The 18,180-nt window shown below is 51.2% G+C and overlaps 1 protein-coding gene across 5 annotated transcripts in view; it reads right to left on the bottom strand.

Annotated features, from left to right (window-relative positions):
• PDE4A (phosphodiesterase 4A) overlaps positions 1-18,180 on the bottom strand; it is a 45,003-nt gene that overhangs the window by 15,952 nt on the left and 10,871 nt on the right. For 2 of the 5 annotated variants that reach the window (XM_059159948.1, XM_059159947.1), the window contains one exon: positions 380-571. In XM_059159948.1, coding sequence (XP_059015931.1) covers positions 380-571 — 192 coding nt within the window. Of the gene's footprint in view, positions 1-379; positions 572-12,775; positions 13,073-13,494; positions 13,513-14,269; positions 14,602-18,180 lie in introns of those variants that run through there. The other 3 variants (XM_059159949.1, XM_059159952.1, XM_059159950.1) reach the window with 3 other exon arrangements.

Here is an 18,180-nt window from a genome sequence, read left to right as displayed (position 1 = left end):
TGAGAGGGGAGAGGGTTGGGCAGGTCTGGGGGTGCTCACACCTCAACAGGTGGTCGTGATAAGGGGGGCTGGCTTAAGGAGGCCTGGGGTCGGGGAGAAGGAAAAGTGGGCTCAGCCAAGGTGGGCAGTCCGTAGGAAGAAATGGCAGCAGGGAGGGGCTCACGTGGAGTTTTCTCCTTGTTGGAGGGACAGGGCCGAGGGGGGGCCAGACCCCAGCTGCCAGTGGGTAGGCAGACTGAGCCCTTGCTATGGACAAGGGGGCTGTTTACTTTTCACTGGAAGGGAGAGGTGGCCCGGGGCTTGGGCAGTGTCCCCACTCCCTACTGGCAAGGGCAGCTCATGTGGGCGCAGGCCTGGAGGGTGACAAGGGGGTGCTCACGCCTCGCTGGTGACCGACGAGTTCCGGGACATAGTTTTGGGGGACATGTCGTAGTCGCTGTCTGAGCGGTACAGGAAGGACTCCCGGCGCTGGCTGGTGGCGGCCCCAGCATGCAGCACGAGGCCCGGGCTCGCCTGCGAGTCCAGGGGGCTGCGGCCGGGAGACGGCGAGGGCCCATTCTCTGCCTCAAAGCTGTAAGGGGATGGGCAAGAAGACGGGTCAGCGGGGCTGAGATGACATTGAAAAGGAATGTACAAGGAAATTCCTGTCGAGGTCGGGAGGGACAGATAGGAGACATTAAAGAGAGACAGATACCCCAAAAGAGATGGGGAGTTGTGGAGCTCAAGCTACTGAGCGCCTCTGAGAGCCAGGCTCTGTAGAGATGTGGGGATCCAGCAGTGACAGACCATCCTCTGTCCTTCAAGGACATGTCATGGGGAGGCTGGACTATAAACAGGTTAGCCTGGCCGCAGTGCACACCCCCAAAGTGTGGGGGCCTTCTTGGCTCTATGCCCAAGTCTACTCAGAATCTGTCCACTTCGCACCCCCTCTTGGGTCAGCCCTGCCTCAGGGCTTGCCTGGATCTGGACCAGTACATTTGTCTCTGCCCTGGTCCCTGGCTCCTGTCTTTGCTCCTCAATCTGTTCCCCTCCACTGTGGCCAGAGGGAGCCTTTGAACACTTGTGTCAGGTCCCATCCTTCTTCTGTTCAGATCCTTCTGTGGCTCCCAGCTCACCCTAGAGCAAAAGCCCAAGTCCCCCCTGTGGCCCACAGGGCCCTGCCCAATGACCTCCTAGTCCACCCCTCACTTACTCCACTCCAGCCACAATGGCCTCCTAGCTGTTTCCTAAACATTCTAGATACATTCCAGCCGCAGGGCCTTTGCACAGGCTGCTTCCCCTGCCCAGATCTCCGGTGGCTCCTCCTTTACCTCCTTTAGGCCTCGGCTTAAACATTATCTTCTCAGGAGGCCTGAGAAGATCTGAATTTAAGATCTGAATCTCTGTCCCAATATTTTTATATCTCCCTTCCTTAAAAAAAAATACTACTTACCTGACATACTCTATATTTGATTTCTTTACTATTTGCCTTCCTTTCTAGAACTAAGCCTTGGAGAGAAAGGATTTTTGTCTGTGTTGTTCACTGCTATATCTCTTAAGCCAGGAAGATGGCCTGGCACACAGTAGACACCCATACATGTTTACCTAATAAACCATAAAATGTAACGAATGAATGTATGAACGGGATTGTGCCATGCACAGAATTAGAAACCAGGTGGGTGACTGAAAGTTACTGGAGAGGTGATTTTAGCTGCTAGTTGAGCCAGGCCTCTTTGAGGAGGGGACAAGTGAGTGGGGCCTGAAAGATAAGAAGGAGCAGGCCACTGGTCAGGAAATAGGAGAAAACACTCCAGGGGTGGGGGTAGGGTGTGGGGAAATACCAAGTGCAAAAGCCCTGGGGCAGGATTTGGCTTTTGTGTGAGGACTAGCAAGGAAGCTGGTGTGGCTAGAGTGGGGATACAGACTGTGACTGTAGAGACACAGCTACAGAGAGACGGGAGGAAGATGGGATCCAGCCTGGGGGCACTGGCAAGACAGAGATCCTCAGGAGGAGGCAGGGAGATGCTGGCTCTGCCAGTTCCCAGAGGTATGGCTGGATTTCAGTTTCCTCATCCACAAAATGGGGACAAACACCACCTCCTTCGGGGCATCCAGGTGACCAGTGTAAACACGGGTCAGAATTCAAACTGGTTGGCTGCTGCCCTCTACCTGCTCAAGCCCCATTCGAACACATTCCTACCATTAAAGCAAATGTTCCCAGGACTCAGGCATCTGACACCAAAGGCAGGGTGATGCTGGGGGTCCGGGGCAACCGGGTAGTCCAATTTTAGGAAAGAAATCACAAATTTTATTATTTTTTAATTATTATTTTTTAAGTAGGCTCCACACCCAGTGTGGAGCCCCCCCTAGGCTTGAATTCACAACCCCAAGTACAAGCCCTGAGCTGAGATCAAAGAGTCGGAGGCTTAATCGACTGGACCACCTAGTGGCCGCAGAAATCAGAACTTTTAAGCAGCCAAAAATTCAAACTTCTTTTAAAAATCAAACATCTGGGGTGCCTGGGTGGCTCAGGGGGTTAAGCCTCTGCCTTCAGCTCACGTCATGATCTCAGGGTCCTGGGATCAAGCCCTGCATCAGGCTCTCTGCTCAGTAAGGAGCCTGCTTCCGTCTCTGTCTCTGCCTGCCTCTCTGCCTACTTGTGATCTCTCTCTCTCTCTCTGTCAAATAAATAAATAAATAAACATAAATAAATAAATAAAAATCAAACATTATTTAAAAACTCTAAAAACTTCTGCTCTGCAAAAGACACAGTCGAAAGCATAAAAAGACAAGTTACATACTAGGAGAAAATATATGACAAAGGACCTGTATCCAGACTATATAATGAAGACTCCAAACTCAATAAAAAGAAGACAAGGAATTCAATTTAAAAATGATCAAAAGTCTGGACAGTTCGCCAAAGAAGATATACAGATGGCAAATAAGCAAAGGAAACACCATTACTCTTTAGGGAAATACAAATTAACACCCGGAACCATCCCTTCATACCTGCTAGCATGGTTCAAATAAACAAACAAGAAACAGACAAGAACTGAAGACAATAATGACAATTGGTGACAAGGATTTGGAGCAACTGGAACCCTCATCATGCATTGCTGGAAGGAAGACTCCAGCAGGAAGTGGCTTAGCCACTCTAGAAGGCAGCTGGTCAGTTTCTTAAGCAATGAACTGTACACTTACTGGGTGATCCGAAATCCCACTCCTGCGTTTATATCCAAGATAAGTAAAAATACGGTAGACCCTTGAACAACAAGAGGTTGGGGTGCTACCCACCGTGAAGTTGAAAATCCACATATAACTTTTGGTTCCCCAAAAACTTGACTACTAACAGCCTGCTGTTGACCAGAAACCTTACCAATAACAGGAACAATCGATTAACATGTATTTTGCATATGTATTATATACTGTAGTCTTACAATAAAGTAAACTAGAGAAAAGAAAATGTTATTAAGAAAGTTACAAGACTGGGATGCCTGGGTGGCTCAGTTGGTTAAGCAGCTGCCTTCAGCTCAGGTCATGATCCCAGTGTTCTGGGATCAAGTCTCACATCGGGCTCCTTGCTTGGCAGGGAACCTGCTTCTCCCTCTGCCTCTGCCTGCCATTCTGTCTGCCTGTGCTCACTCTCTCTCTGACAAATAAATAAAATCTTAAAAAAAAAAAGAAAAAGAAAAAAGAAAGTTACAGGATGAGTGCCTGGATGGCTTAGTGGGTTAACCCTCTGCCTTCTGCTCAGGTCATGTGGGATCAAGCCCTGTATCCGGCTCTTGGAGCCTGCTTCCCCTCTCTCTGCTTGTATCTCTGCCTACTTGTGATCTCTCTCTCTCTCTCTCTCTCTCTCTCTGTCAAATAAATAAATAAGATATTTTTAAAAAAATAAAATAAAAAATAAGAAAGTCATGGGAGTGCCTGGGTGGTTCAGTCAGTTAAGCGTTTGCCTTCAGCTCAGGTCATGGGATTGAATCCTGCATCAGCCTCCCTGCTCAGCGGAGAGCTCTCCCTCCTCTGCCGGCAGGTCTCCCTGCTTGTGCTCTCTCTCTCCCTCTCTCTTTCTCTCCCTGGGTCAAATGAATAAATAAAACCTTTAAAAAAAAAGATCATGGGCACCTGGGTGGCTCAGACTGTTAAGTGTCTGCCTTCGGCACAGGTCATGATCTACACAGGTCCTGGGATCAAGCCCCATGTCTGGCTCCCAGCTCAGCCAGGAGTCTGCTTCTCCCTCGCCCTCTCCCCCTGCTTGTACTCTCTTTGTCTCTCTCTCTTTCTCTCAAATACATAAATAAATATTTTGAAAAAAAAATCATAAGGGGGGGCACCTCGGTGGCTCAGTTGGTTAAGTGTCTGACTTTGGCTCAGGTCATGATCTCCCGGTCCTGGGATGGAGCCCCGTAACTGGCTCCCTGGTCAGCACAGACGCTGTGTCTCCCTCTCCCTCTGCCCCTTCCCCCCAACACTTGTGCTCCTTCTCTCTCTCAAATAAATATTTTTTTAAAAAGAAAATATACATTTCCAGTCCTGTTCATTTTTTTTTCTTAAGATTTTATTTATTTATTTGACAGAAAGAGAGGCAGCAAGAGAGGGAACACAAGCAGGGGGAGTGGGAGAGGGAGAAGAAGGCTTCGAGCTGAGCAGGGAGCCCAACTCGGGGCTCGATCCCAGGACCCTGGGATCATGACCTGAGCTGAAGGCAGACACTTAACGACTAAGCCATCCAGGAACCCCTGTGGAGTCTGCTTAAAAAAAAATTTTTTTTGAACTACTGTGAAATAATAAAAAATATATATTTGGTTTCTGCCCTGGTTTCCTGTCACCCAATTCTAAAAACCCTAGGAACGTCTGCAGTGAAAAGTGTCTTTGCCTGCCAAGAGATGACTATCTGCTGGGGACACCTGGAGAGCCTCAGGATGGAGACTCCTTGCAGGGGCAGGAGGGGGTGAGATGGGCAACCATGTGATTAAGTGGGTTAGAGCTTTCAGTCCCCCTCCTTGGACTGGAAGGGAAGGGGCCAGGAGGATGAGTGAGTCACCAATGGAGCAGCCAATGATTTAATGAGTTGTGCCAAAAAATGAAGCCTCCATCAACATCCCTGAGAGTTTCCGGGTTGCTGAGCACGCGGAGGGGCTGCACCTGGAGAGGGCATGGAGCTCCAAGCCCCTCCCCTAAGACCTTGCTCTCTGAATTTCTTCCGTCTGGCTGTTCCCAAGCTGTATCTTTTCCAATAAACCAGTGGTCTAGTAAGTGCACTGTTTACTGAAGTTCTGTGACTAGCTCTAGGAAATTAACCAAACCTGAGGGGGGGGGGATTTGTCATAACCTTGACTTACAGCTGGTGGGGCCAAAGCCCATGTAGACACACCCTGGACTTGAGACTTAAGCTAAAGTGGGGGCAGCCTTACCAGACTGAGCCCTTCACCTGTAGGATCTGTAGTAGCTCCGGGCAGTTTGTGTCAGAATTGAAACAGAATGTAGTTCACCCAGTCCGTGTCACAGACAACTGCAGAATTGGTTGGTGTGTGTGTGGGGTGGGGGGAACCACACATGTTTGGTGTCAGAAGTTAAGAGTCAGCAAGAGTAGAAAGAAGCAGCAGTTTCCTTTTTAACTCCTGATACACAAAACGACTTGAATCAGTCTCAAAAGAATTTTGCAAAGAGAAAGAAGCCAGCAGTGGGGATTACCCGTGTCAAAACTCAGAACTGACTAATAAATGAATTTAGCAAAGTCGCATGATACAAAGTCACCAAAAATCGGTTGCCTTTCTGTACACGAACAATGAATAATCCAAAAAGAATATTATAAAAACAATTCCATGTACAATACCATCACAATGAATAAGATGTTAGGAATGAACTTAACCAATGGGACAAAAGTGCACGGAAAACAAAAGTGTTGCTGGAAGGAATTAAAGAAGGCACAAATAAATCAAAAGGCATCCTGCATTCAAGAATGAGGAGATGGGGGGCGCCTGGGTGGCTCAGTGGGTTAAAGCCTCTGCCTTTGGCTCAGGTCATGATCTCAGGGTCCTGGGATTGAGCCCCCATTGGGCTCTCTGCTCAGCAAGAAGCCTGCTTCTCTTCTCTCTCTGCCTGCCTCTCTGCCTCCTTATGATCTCTCTCTCTCTCTCTTAAAAAAAAAAAAAAAAAAAAAGAATGTGAAGACAGGGCGCCTGGGTGGGCTCAGTTGGTTAAGCGTCTGCCTTTGGCTCAAGTTGTGATCCCAGGTTCCTGGGACTAAGCCCCACATGGGACTCCCTGCTTGGAGGGGAGTCTGCTTCTCTCTCTTTCCCCTGCACGTGTTATCTCTTCCTTTTTTAAAAAAGAGAATCTTGAAAAAGAAGAACAAAGTTGGAAGACTCACACTTCCCGATTTTAAAACCTACAAACCTACGGTAATCAAAACAGTGTGGTACTGGTATAAAGACAGACTTATAGGGACGCCTGGGTGGCTCAGTTGGTTAAGCAGCTACCTTCCGCTCAGGTCATGATCCCAGTGATCCATGTTCTGGGATCGAGTTCCACATCGGGCTCCTTGCTCGGCAGGGAGCCTGCTTCTCCCTCTGCCTCTGCCTGCCTCTCTGCCTGTGCTCGCTCGCTCTCTCTCCCTCTATCCCTGACAAATAAATAAATAAAATCTTAAAAAAAAAAAAAAAAGACAGACTTATAGACCAACAGAGTCGAGTGAACCCAGAAATAAACCCTCACATACATTGTCAAATGATTATCAGTATGGGCAACAAGACCACTCAATGGGAAAAGGACAGCGAGTCTCTTGAACAAATGGTGCTGAGAAAACTGCTTATTCACATGGAAAAGGATAAAGCTGGATCCTTACCTCACACCATATACAAAATTAACTCAAAATGGATCAAAGACCTAAATGGAAGAACTAAAAGGTATAAAACTCCTAGGAGGGGCGCCTGGGTGGTTCAATGGGTTAAGGTCTCTGCCTTCGGCTCAGGTCATGATCCCAGGGTCCTGGGATCGAGCCCCGCGTTGGGCTCTCTGCTCCGCGGAGAGTCTGCTTCCTCCTCTCTCTCTGCCTGCCTCTCCGCCTACTTGTGATCTCTGTCTGTCAAATAAATAAAATCTTAAAAAAAAAAAAAAAACTCCTAGGAACTTCATGACATTGGACTTGGCAATGATTCCTTGGATATGACACCAAAAGCACAGGCAACAAAAAACAGGGGTGCCCAGGTGGCTCAGTCAGTTAACTGTCTGCCTTCGGCTCAGGTCATGATCCCAGGGTCTTGGGATCAAGTCCTGCATCTGGCTCCCTGCTCAGTTGGAGCCTGCCTCTTCCTCTCCTATTCCCTTTGCTTGTGCCTTCTCTCTCTCTGTCAAATAAATAAATAAAATCTTAAAAGAAAAAAGAAGAAGAAAAGAAATTGTACCTCAGAATTATCAATTTTTTGGCACCAAAAGGCACTATCCAGAGAGTGAAAAGGCAATCCATAGAACGGGAGAAAATTTTTGCAAACCATGTATCTGATAAGGGATTGATACCTAGAATATATAAAGAGCTAAAACTTAACAACAAAAAACAAACAACCCAGTTAAAAAGTGGGCAAAGGACTTAAATTAAACATTTCTCCAGAGAAGATATGGGCATACCTCGGAGATATTGCAGGCTTGGTTCCAGAACACTGCGATTAAGCATGGCAACTGAATTTTGTCTATTTCCCGGACATATAAAAGTTATGTTTACACCACACTGTGGTCTATTAAGTGTGCAGTAGCATTAGGTCTAGGAAGTTCATAACCTTAATTGAAAAATACTTGACTGCTGGGGCACCTGCGTGGCTCAGTGGGTTAAGCTTCTGCCTTCAGCTCAGGTCTTGATCCCTGGTTGGTGGGATCGAATCCCGCATCGGGCTCTCTGCTCAGCAGGGAACCTGCTTCCCCCTCTCTCTGCCAGCCTCTCTGCCTACTTGTGATCTCTCTCTCTCTGTCAAATAATTAAATAAAATCTTAAAAAAAAAAAAAGAAAAAAAAAACTACTTGATTGCTAAAAAATGCTAACCATCATCTGAGCTCTCAGTGAGTTTTAATCACTGGTCCCAGTTTGCCCTAACAAATACGATGAGAATGAAAAAGTCTGAAGTGTTGCAAGAATTACCAAAATGTGATATGGAGACACGAAGCGAGCAAATGCTGTTGGGGAAATGGCACTGATAGACTTGCCTGACGCAGGCTTACCACAAACCCTCGATGTGCGAAAACCACAATATTTGTAAAGTCCAGTAAACCAAAGCACAACAAATAAGATATGTGTGCATACCGATGGACAATAAACACAGGAGAGGATGCCTGACAGCATTAATCATTCGGGAAATGCTAATCAAAGGTGCAATGAGAGAGCAGCACATACTCATTAGAATGGCTACTATAAAAAATAGGGTCTCCGGGCTGGTTGAGTCAGTAGAGCGTGTGACTCTTGATCTCAGGGTTATAAGTTCGAACCCCACATTGGGTTACTTAAAAATAAAATCTTTAGGAGGGGCACCTGGGTGGCTCAGTCACTTAAGCGTCTGCCTTCGGCTCAGGTCATGATCCCAGGGTCCTGGGATATAGCCACTGCATCCGGCTCCCTGCTCCACGGGGGGCCTGCTTCTCCCTCTCCCTCTGCCCCTAACCCCACTCACGCTCTCTCTCAAAATAAAAATACATAAAATCTTTTTCTTTTTTAAAGATTTTATTTGTTTGACAGAGAGATAGAGAGAGAGCACAAGTAGGCAGAAAGGCAGACAGAGGGAGAGGGAGAAGCAGGTTCCCTGCTGAGCAGAGAGCCTGATGCAGGGCTCGATCCCAGGACTCTGGGATCATGATCTGAGCCGAAGGCCGACACTTAACCACTGAGCCACCCAGGTGCCCCCAAAATATATAAATCTTTTTTTTAAAAATAGGAAATACTAAATACTCAAGAATTGAAAGCAAAGCTTAAACAGGTATTTGTAAACCAACGTTCACAGCAGCATTGCATTATTCACAATAGCCAAAAGCTGGAAACAACTGAAGTGTCCACCAGTTGTTGAACAGATAAAGAAAATGGTGGCGTATATTGCCAATGGAATCTTATTCAGTCTTAAAAAGAAAGTGAAATTCTGACACATGACACCACATGGATGAAGTTGAAGGCATTATGCAAAATGAAATAAGCCTGACACAAAAGGGCAAATATTGTAAAATTCCACTGTGAAGAGGTCCCTACAGCAGTCATATTCCTAGACACAAAGTAGAATGGTGGGAGCCAAGGGTTGGCAAAGGGTGGGGACAGAGCTGCCTTTTGAGAAGATGAGAAAGTTCTGGAGACAGACGGTGGTGATAGTTGTGCGCGTACTTAATGACACTGAATTGTACACTCCGTGAGGGATTAAAATGGGTAATTGGATGTTATGTATACTTTCCACAATAAAAAACCCCTCATATGGTATATACTAAAAAGGGTAAATTTTTCTCGACATTAATTTTTAAAAGTAAAAAACAAAAACAAAAACTCGTAAGGGATGCCTGGGTAGCTCAGTCAATTAAGCATCTGACTCAGTATCAGCTCAGGTCTTCATCTCAGGGCTGTGAGTTCGAGCCCTATGTTGGGCTCTATGCTAAGTGTGCAGCCTACAAGAAAGAAAGAAATAAAGAAGAAAAGAAAGAGAGGGAAGAAGGAAGGAAGAAAAGAAATAAGAAAAGAAAAGGAAAGGAAAGAAAAAAACTCTTAAGGTGGAATCTTCTTAGATCATGACCTTGGGGCCTTTGATGATAAAGCCCATTTACTGAGCATCTGCTATACCCAGGCCAGGTGAGATCCTTGTAGGTATAAAGCAATAATAACAAGCTACTTACTGAATCTTTTGCCATGTGCCTGGCACACTCCTAGTGCTTTACGAACACGAGCCCGGTTATGTCTCCCGCCAACTCTGTGAGCTGTGTTAACATCCCAGCTCCACAAGGAGAGTGAGGCACAGAAGGGTGGCAAGGAGTTGGTGGCCTCGCTGCCTGAAAACTACGTCCTCCTTCCCAAGGCACAGCCTGGATGTTCTGGTGCTGCTGAGTGCCCCTGGGGCGGGGAGAGGAGCTTGCCTACAGACTCAAGATCTCACCTTTGCCCAGGTCATTGAAGCCAGGTAAGGGAAGGTGAGAGCCAAGTCCCAGAGGGTGCCCAACCAGCATGGCTAGCCCATCCTGCAGCCCCAGGGGACGCTGCTCACGTAAGCAGGAGCCCAGAGGCCAGGATGGGAACAGGCTCCCTGGGGCCCCCCCGCTGTTTGTGCTTCCAGGAGCTTCTGTCCCCCGGGCTTTGGAAGGGCAGAGGGGCGGGGATTGGGCCTTTGGAACTGCAGGTTGAGTGTGTGTGTGTGGGGGGGGGGGGTAGGGGTGGGAAGGGTTTCAGCTGCCCTCCAGAATTGCACCCTGGGACGATGTGGAGTTGTCACCTTTCCCTGGCCTGCGGCTGCTCAGGGTAGAACAAAGTCAGCCCGGAGCCTGCTCCATTAATGTCCTAAAGGGACCAGGCCATAAAGTGGAGTCAAGGGCAGCCAGGAGGCCTTGACATCATAGCCACATGCCCAGACACTCCACCAGAAAGGAAAAAACCTGCACAAGACTCCCCTTCAGGGACGCCTGGGTGGCTCAGTTGGTTAAGCAGCTGCCTTCGGCTCAGGTCATGATCCCAGCGTCCTGGGATCGAGTCCCACATCGGGCTCCTTGCTCCGCAGGGAGCCTGCTTCTCCCTCTGACTCTGCCTTCCACTCTGTCTGCCTATGCTCGCTCTTGCTCTGACAAATAAATAAATAAAATCTTTAAAAAAAAAAAAAACACTCCCCTTCAGAGGGGCTGACCACTGGTGGCACCCTTGGAGGAAGCTGCCACCTGCCTCCCTGTCCCTCTCCCATCCCTGGGGCCCCTCCGCCTGCCCACGTGGGCTCCCCAAGCATTGAACTGGGCCCCTGGAGGACAGTGCAGCCCAGGAGCAGATCACGGCTCCAGGGAGTTCTGCTCCACGGGGCCAATGGGCAACAAACAAGCCGGGAGTGGAGCAGAAGAGAAAGGAGACACGTTCCAGTTGGTAAAAATCCTAACCACCACGAAAGTAGCCAACTGCTATTAAATGCCTCAGACACCGTGCTGTGTCTGGACACATACTAATGACCCATTTCTTTCTTTCCTATTTTTTTTTAAGATTTTATTTATTTATTTGTTAGAGAGCACAGCAGGCAGAGAGAGAAGCAGGCTCCCCGCTGAGCAAGGAGCCTGATGCAGGACTCAATCCCAGGACCCTGGGATCCTGACCTGAGCCGAAGGCAGCCACTTAACTGACTGAGCCACCCAGACGTCCCCTAATGGCCCATTTTCAAGAGAAATAAACTGAGGTACAGACAGGATGAACAACCCAGTTAGCTGGAGAGGAAGGATTTCAGCCTGGGCAGCCGGACTGCGAAGCTGTGCACCAAATCACTGGGTGTCTGTCTTTCTTCCAGGCAGGCCTGGCATCTCCCAGGGCTCCCTGCCCCACTCCACCCGACTCCCTTGCAGGAGGTGCCAGGCAGCCTTTATGGAAAGGCTTGGCATTTGCTTCGTGAAGGTCACACAGAGGTTGAGGGCGGGCGCTGGCGTGTCTGCCAGGCAGGCTTGTGGTGCCAGGTGACATGGCTGTTTGTAAGGGCTGGGTGTGCACAGAGGGTCTGTGTGTGTGTGTGTGAGAGAGAGAGAGAGTCATAGCAGACGTGTGCTCCGGGGTACCTGGGTGGACAGGGGTCTCCATGCGGATTTGGTCACCCGAGTGTGTCAGTGGGGTCTGGGGCACCTGCATGAACCTGTGTGTCTGTATCTCTGTCTGTGAACCTGTGTGACCTTGGAAGAGTGCACCTGGGTGCCACACCTATGCTGTGACTGTCTCTGAGTACTGCCTCTGGATGAGGTGCATTCCTGCGTGTGGCTGTGTGCAGCCGGGAGTCAGGCGCGGGGGTGTGCCGTGGTGAGTGTGTTCCTGTGGGCAGGGAGGTGTATTGCACTGCAGGAGATGGGGGGTTCTGGAGTGTGTGCATCCCCTCACCCCAGGGTCAACTGTGAGAGGCTCTTCGGGTTCCCACGAGCTAAGAGACCCGTGCCTTACACAGTAAACACCAGGTGACCCCGAATACCCTGTGTTCGGGTGTCCAGTGTAGCTACGGATGGAGAGTGTGTGTGCGTGTGCCCATGTCTGCGTCTCTGTGTGTCCAGGTGTCGGAAGGGTTTGGCGGAGGGAAGCAAGATCAAGGCTGGAGTACCCGGAGACCTCTGAGAACCTCTCCCCTCCAGCACTGCCCAGCTGATTCTAAATAACCTCCAGGAGTTCCAGCGCAAGCCTCCCTCCCTCCTCTGCCCCAGCTTGGTTTTCAGCCTGGCAGCCCCAGTAAGGAGGGGGTGGGGAAGTCTGGAGGCACTGAGCAGAGCAGGGCCAGAGGGACCTGGCTCCGGGCCGGTGGCCTGGGAGTGGAAGCCAGGTGACGCCGGACACCCATATTTGCTGCCAGGATGAGTGCCAGAAACCCAGGTTTAGGGGCACAAGAGGGTGAAGGGATCCCATCTTAAATAGGAAGGGGGCAGGACCCAACATTCCCTTGGAAGGCTCTCACGTGCAGGAAGCCCTTAGCAACACCAAGAATTTTAGGGCCGGGAAAGGGGGTGGGGCTCCAGGCAGACCCTAGAAGCCACCCTGAGGACTCCCCAAGGAAGATTGGGTACCCTTTCCCCCCAGCCAGAGCCCTTGATGGTAAAGGAGGAAATTGGCCACCTGCCTGCCACCCACCTGACAGATCTGCCTGGAGGGTGCCAACGGGTGTCCTCGTCGCTGAAGGAGAAGTGGACCAGGGACTCAAGGCGCGCAGGGGGCAGTGTCAGGTCAGGGGGCCGGGGCCTTGCCCGGGGTGCTGTCCCCGAGCGCATGGGTGCCAAGCGCTGTCAGGGCGAGCATGGGGACAGCGGCATGGTGGTGTGGCGAGCAGTGCTCGAAGGCGAAGGCCCGAGGTGTCTGTGGCCACTGCTGGCACCGCCTCCACACCCGCCCTCTCGGTGACCCCCCCAGGGACGGCCGCGGGCATTCGGGCGTCTCTCCGTGTCCCCAGCGCCAGGGAGGGCTCCGCACAGGCCTTCTACTGCGGAACTCAGGGCACATTTCCCCCCTGCCCCCCTCCCTCCGGACCTGGGGGGGCAGGGGTGCCCAGGCTCCCGCTTCCCGGGCTCTGGCCCCAGGCCCACACCCCCCTCGGCCACGCCTTGCCTCTGGCCCCGCCTCCCCCCTCTCTGACGTCGAGCTGGGCCCGCTGGAGCCGTCTCCAAACGCCGGCGCCCCTGGGGGAAAGAGACTCCCCCGCACCAGCAGAGTGCGGGTCCGGTGACAAAAACCCCCAGGAGGGGGACGACGGATGCGGGGAAGGGGGTGGAGCAGGGACAGGAAAGACAGAAGTGGAGACAGAGACAGACACACAGAGAAACTCGGAGAGAGGCACTGATTTCCCACAAACATACCCCGTCCCCCACTCCACGCGGGGCTCCCGACCTCTCCTCCGCTTCTCTGCCCTCCCGGATCTCTTCCCCGGGGCCAGACGCTGAGCCTGTCTCCGCAGTGTCCTCTCCCAGAACGTCTCAGGTTGTTTGGGCTCAGGTTCCAAACAAGCGCGTGCGGAGAGTAGGGGTTAAGGGAGCAGGTAGAGGACCCTTTTCTGGATCTGGAGAAGCCCCCAGAGCCAGCCGGCTCCCACCTGGGGGCTGTCAACCTCCGTTTCCAAGATAAGCGGACACCGGGAAGCCAGACCGGATGTGGTCTCCAGGCTCCTCACCCGAAAGCTTCCAGCCCCCTGTCCCAGTCCGGGTCTGGCCAGGAAGAGAAAGTCCGTTTGCCCTCCGTGCCTGATGCACCCGATAACATCACCGTGCCTCCTGGCGAAGCAACCCGCAGATGGCAGCGCTGGCCCCATTTCACAGGCCCTTAGACTGAGGCTCGCAGAATTGAACACACGCCCTCAGATCACCCAGGAGGGCAGGTGGGCCTCAATTCTCCAAAGCCTGACTGCAACCTCAGGTCGGCCCAGGAAGTGGGAGGAACTTAACGTTTATTGAGTGCCTACTACATGCCCTATCAGATGTCTCCACAGCAACGCTGGAGGGCAGGGATGATTTTTATCGCTGCCCTGTGACGGAAGAGGGGAAGTTACGCTGGGGAGGGCCAGCTAGGAACCCCAGACCCGGCCAGCGCCAGGCGGTCAGGGGAGATTCGAACCCACCACCGCTGGCGCGCACTTACCCCACCCACGCCTGGCGGCCAAAGTCCTGGAAACTGCGGAGAAGCCGAAGACGCCTGCGGAAAGTTGGGGACGGTATGGCGAAGAAGACGGGCGAGGAGGGCGGCGAACGTGGGCGGCGGGGAGCGCGCGGGGTCGGTGGTTCAGGCAGGAACGCCTCGTCCTCGGCAGCCGCCACCGCCGGGAAGGCCGCCAGCTGCAGTTCGGCGATGCGGCCCAGGCCTCGCGGCCGCGCCATAACCACAGGGGGCGCGGGGCGGCCCGCCTCGGCGGGCGCTGGGGAGCTGCGCCGCCCGCCAGCCCCGCGCAGCCCACGCAGGCCGGCCGCCCAGCCCTGGGGCACCCCGCCCGGCCGCCTCGGCCCTTCCGGCTTCGCTCTGGGGCCGCCCCTGGGGCGGAGCGGGACCCAGGCGCCCACACGGCTGCGGCGAGGCACCCCTCAGACCGCAGGGGCACCCGCAGTCCCCTTGAGGTCCTTACAATCACCGGAAGCGTCTCTACAAACATCTGGGGTGCCCCCCAGATCCCTGGGGTGCTCTCACAAACCACTATGACTCTCACAAACCCCAATGGCGTCCCCAAAGTCCCTTAGCTGTCCCCACAGTCCCTCAGATGTCCCCACAATTCCAGGGAGTGTCCTAGCTATCCCTGAGGTGTCCCCCACAGAATCCAGAGGTGCCTCCCCAAATCCAAGAGTTCCCCCCAAAAGCCAGAGGTGCTCTGAGAGGCCTGGTAGACTCTGAGACAATCCCTTAGCTTCCCAAATGTCCCCACTAGTGTCCTCATTATTACTGATATATTCCCACAAAACCCAGGGGCAACCCAAGACTCTCAGGATGCACCTGCAAATGAAACTCAGTCAGATCCCAGGATCATCACCAAGTTTCCTCAGATGTCCCCCAAATCTCTTAAAGTACCCCCACAGTCAGGCAGAGATTCCCAGAGCACCCCTAGAATTTCTCATAGCCACAGAGTATTCCCACAGACCGCATGAAGGCCCCCTGAATTCTAGGATCCCTCACAGATCCTAAGAATTCTTCCGCAGCTCCTCAGAGGTCCCCCAATCCCCGAGTGGCTCCAAAGCATCCCTGAGATGGCCCCACAAGTTCAGAGACACCAACATAACCTCAGAGGTATCTTCAGACTCAAGGGGTATTCCCATAAACATGTAGCTGCCCCCCAAATCCTAGGGTCCCCTACAGACCCCAGGGGCACAATTAGATTCCTCCACAGTTCCCAAGACAGTCCTATAACCCTAGGTTACCTTCTGGAACCAATCCTTGGGGACAGCTCCACAATGTCCCCCACAGCTTCTGCAACATGCCTTATAACTCCGAGACATCCCTAGACGCTGAGGGTGCTCACGGCCCCTAGACACTCCTGAGATCTAACCCCAGTCCCGCCACCCCTAGAATCTCTGAAGCATCTTAGAATAGGGGCCCTCCACAGCTCATGAGGTGGCCCCAAGAAACCGACCTCCCCTGGGCAGAGCAGTACAAGCAGACAGGAACTTTCTGGAGCCCCTGCATGTCCAGTCACTGTGACTCTGGGGGAGGGGGCATGGGATCCCCTATCGCAGAGGAAGAAAGGGAGACTGAGGAGGTGAAGATTCTAGAACAAAGCCGGCCAGCTGGATATAATTCCAGAGACTACCCCAAACTGTCTGTGGCTCCTTGGGGTTAGGAAGTGGGAGAAGCTTGTTTTAAATAAGAAAAATGGAGCGACTCTCTATTTTAGGACCTTGCCTCTGTAAATACCTTTCTCTCTCTCCTTGTGGGCTCTGTCGTCATGGGCCCCCGAACTGGCTGGCCTAGGCTTGAGTCTGGCCTCCGGCGCTTCTTAGTCATTTGACTTTGGGCCAGTCACTTCATTTCACCGAGCCTCAGTTTTCCCACCTGTGAAATTGGCATAATACTACGCACCTCATGGACGGACATGTTAAAAAGGGGGGGGGGTCAGAAAAGCATTTGGATGCAGTAAAGTACTCACTGAATATTAGCTATGATTATCTGACAAAATATTTTCTGGAGAGTTTATAATGTGCAAGCCACTATACTAGCCAGAGGATACAGATGAAGATGAAGATGGTGACGGTGATAGCAGCAAATCTGCTGCTGAACATTCAGCGCCTCTAGCTCTGATTCTCTTTTAATCCCCACCAAATATCTGCAAAGGGACATAGTGTTGTCCCTCTTTTACAGATGGGAAAACTGAGTCTTGATGAAAAACAACCTGCTCAAGGTCACATAGCCAAAGAGTGTCTGAGCCAGGCTCTCGACCAGCGTGGCCACCCTTTATTTCATTATCCCCTCCCTGCCCAGAGGAATAGCCTGCGGAGATGGTCCCAAATTGCCTTCTCTATGAAACGTTACAGCCACTGACACACAGGCGTACCTCAGAGATTCCGCGGGTTCGGTTCCAGGCCGTTGCAGTCAAGTGAGCATCCCAACAAAGCGAGCCAAATGAATTCTGTGGTTTCCCGGTGCCCGTAAAAGCCATGTTTACACGACACCGTAGTCCTACTAAGTGTGCAATAGCATTATGCCTAAAAAAGTGTACGTACCTTAATTTAAAAACGCTTTATTGCTAAAAAACAAAAAACAAAAAACAAAAAACAAAAAACCACTGACCACCATCTGAGTTTTCAGCAAGTTGTACTGTTCCATTGTGATCATGACATTGCAATGAGGCTGTCCCATCTTCAGGCTCGGCGCCTAATTCCGCTCCTCACTGTTCCGACAACACGGGCAGGTACTTCCTCCCTGGAAGTCTAGAAAGCCCTACCCAAGTCATCCATGAGGGTGGGGATCCACTTCTTCCAAACTCCTGCTCCAGTTGACATTGTGACCCCTTCCCAAGAGTCAGAATGTCCAGAACAGCATCAAGCACAGTGAGTCCTTTCCAAAAGGTTCTCAATTTCTTTTGGCCAGACACATCAGAGGAGTCACGGTCTACGGCAGCTATGGCTTTATGAAATGTGCTTCTTAAATAATAAGACGTGATAGTCAAAATGACTCCTTAATCCCCAGGCTGCAGAATGGATGTGGTATCAACAGGCATGAAAACAACATTAATTTCATTGTCCATCGCCATCAGAGCATGCCGGCAGCCGGGCACAGTGTCAGTCAACAGTCATATTTTGAACGCAATCCTTTTTTTTTTTTTTTTAGAAGTAGGTCTCAACAGTGGGTTTAAAATATCCAGTAAACCATGTTGCAAACCGATGTGCTGTCATCCAGGCTTCGCTGTTCCGTTTACCCAGCAGACTAGATAAGTGTAGCCTAATTCTTTTTTTTTTTTTTTTAAGATTTTATTTATTTATTTGAGAGACAGAGAAAGCAGGAGCAGAGAGCAGCAGAGGGAGAGGGAGAAGCAAGCTTCCTTCTGAGCAGGGAGCCTGATGTGGGACTCCATCCCAGGATGCTGGGATCATGACCTGAGCCGAAGGCAGAAGCTTTAACCCACTGAGCTACCCAGGCACCCCTAGCCTAATTCTTAAGGGCCCCAGGATTTTCCAGGATGGCAAGTGAGCCCTGGCTTTCACTTAAAGTCACGAGCTGCACTGGCCCCTAACAAGAGAGACGCAGCCTGATCTTTGAAGCCAGGCGTTGACCTTTGCTCTCTAGCTATGAAAGTCCTAGATGGCATCTTCCAATAATGGAAGGCTGCTCTGTCTACACTGAACGTGTGTTTAGTGTGGCCGCCTTCATTCATCATCTTAGCTCGAGCTTCTGGATAACTTGGTGCGGCTTCTAGATCAGCACCTTGTACTCACGTAATAGAGTGGCTCCTTTCCTTCAAGCTCAGGAACCGACCTCCGCTAGCTTCGAACTTGGCTTTGGCAGCCTCCTCACCTTCCTCGGCCTCCACAGAACTGAAGAGAGTGAGGGCCTCCTTCTGGATGAGGCTTTGG

The sequence above is a fragment of the Mustela lutreola genome, chromosome 2 (genome assembly GCF_030435805.1).
Source record: "Mustela lutreola isolate mMusLut2 chromosome 2, mMusLut2.pri, whole genome shotgun sequence".
NCBI lineage: Eukaryota > Metazoa > Chordata > Mammalia > Carnivora > Mustelidae > Mustela > Mustela lutreola.
Note: the sequence above shows the minus strand (reverse complement) of the source record. Positions and strands in the feature narration are given on the sequence as shown.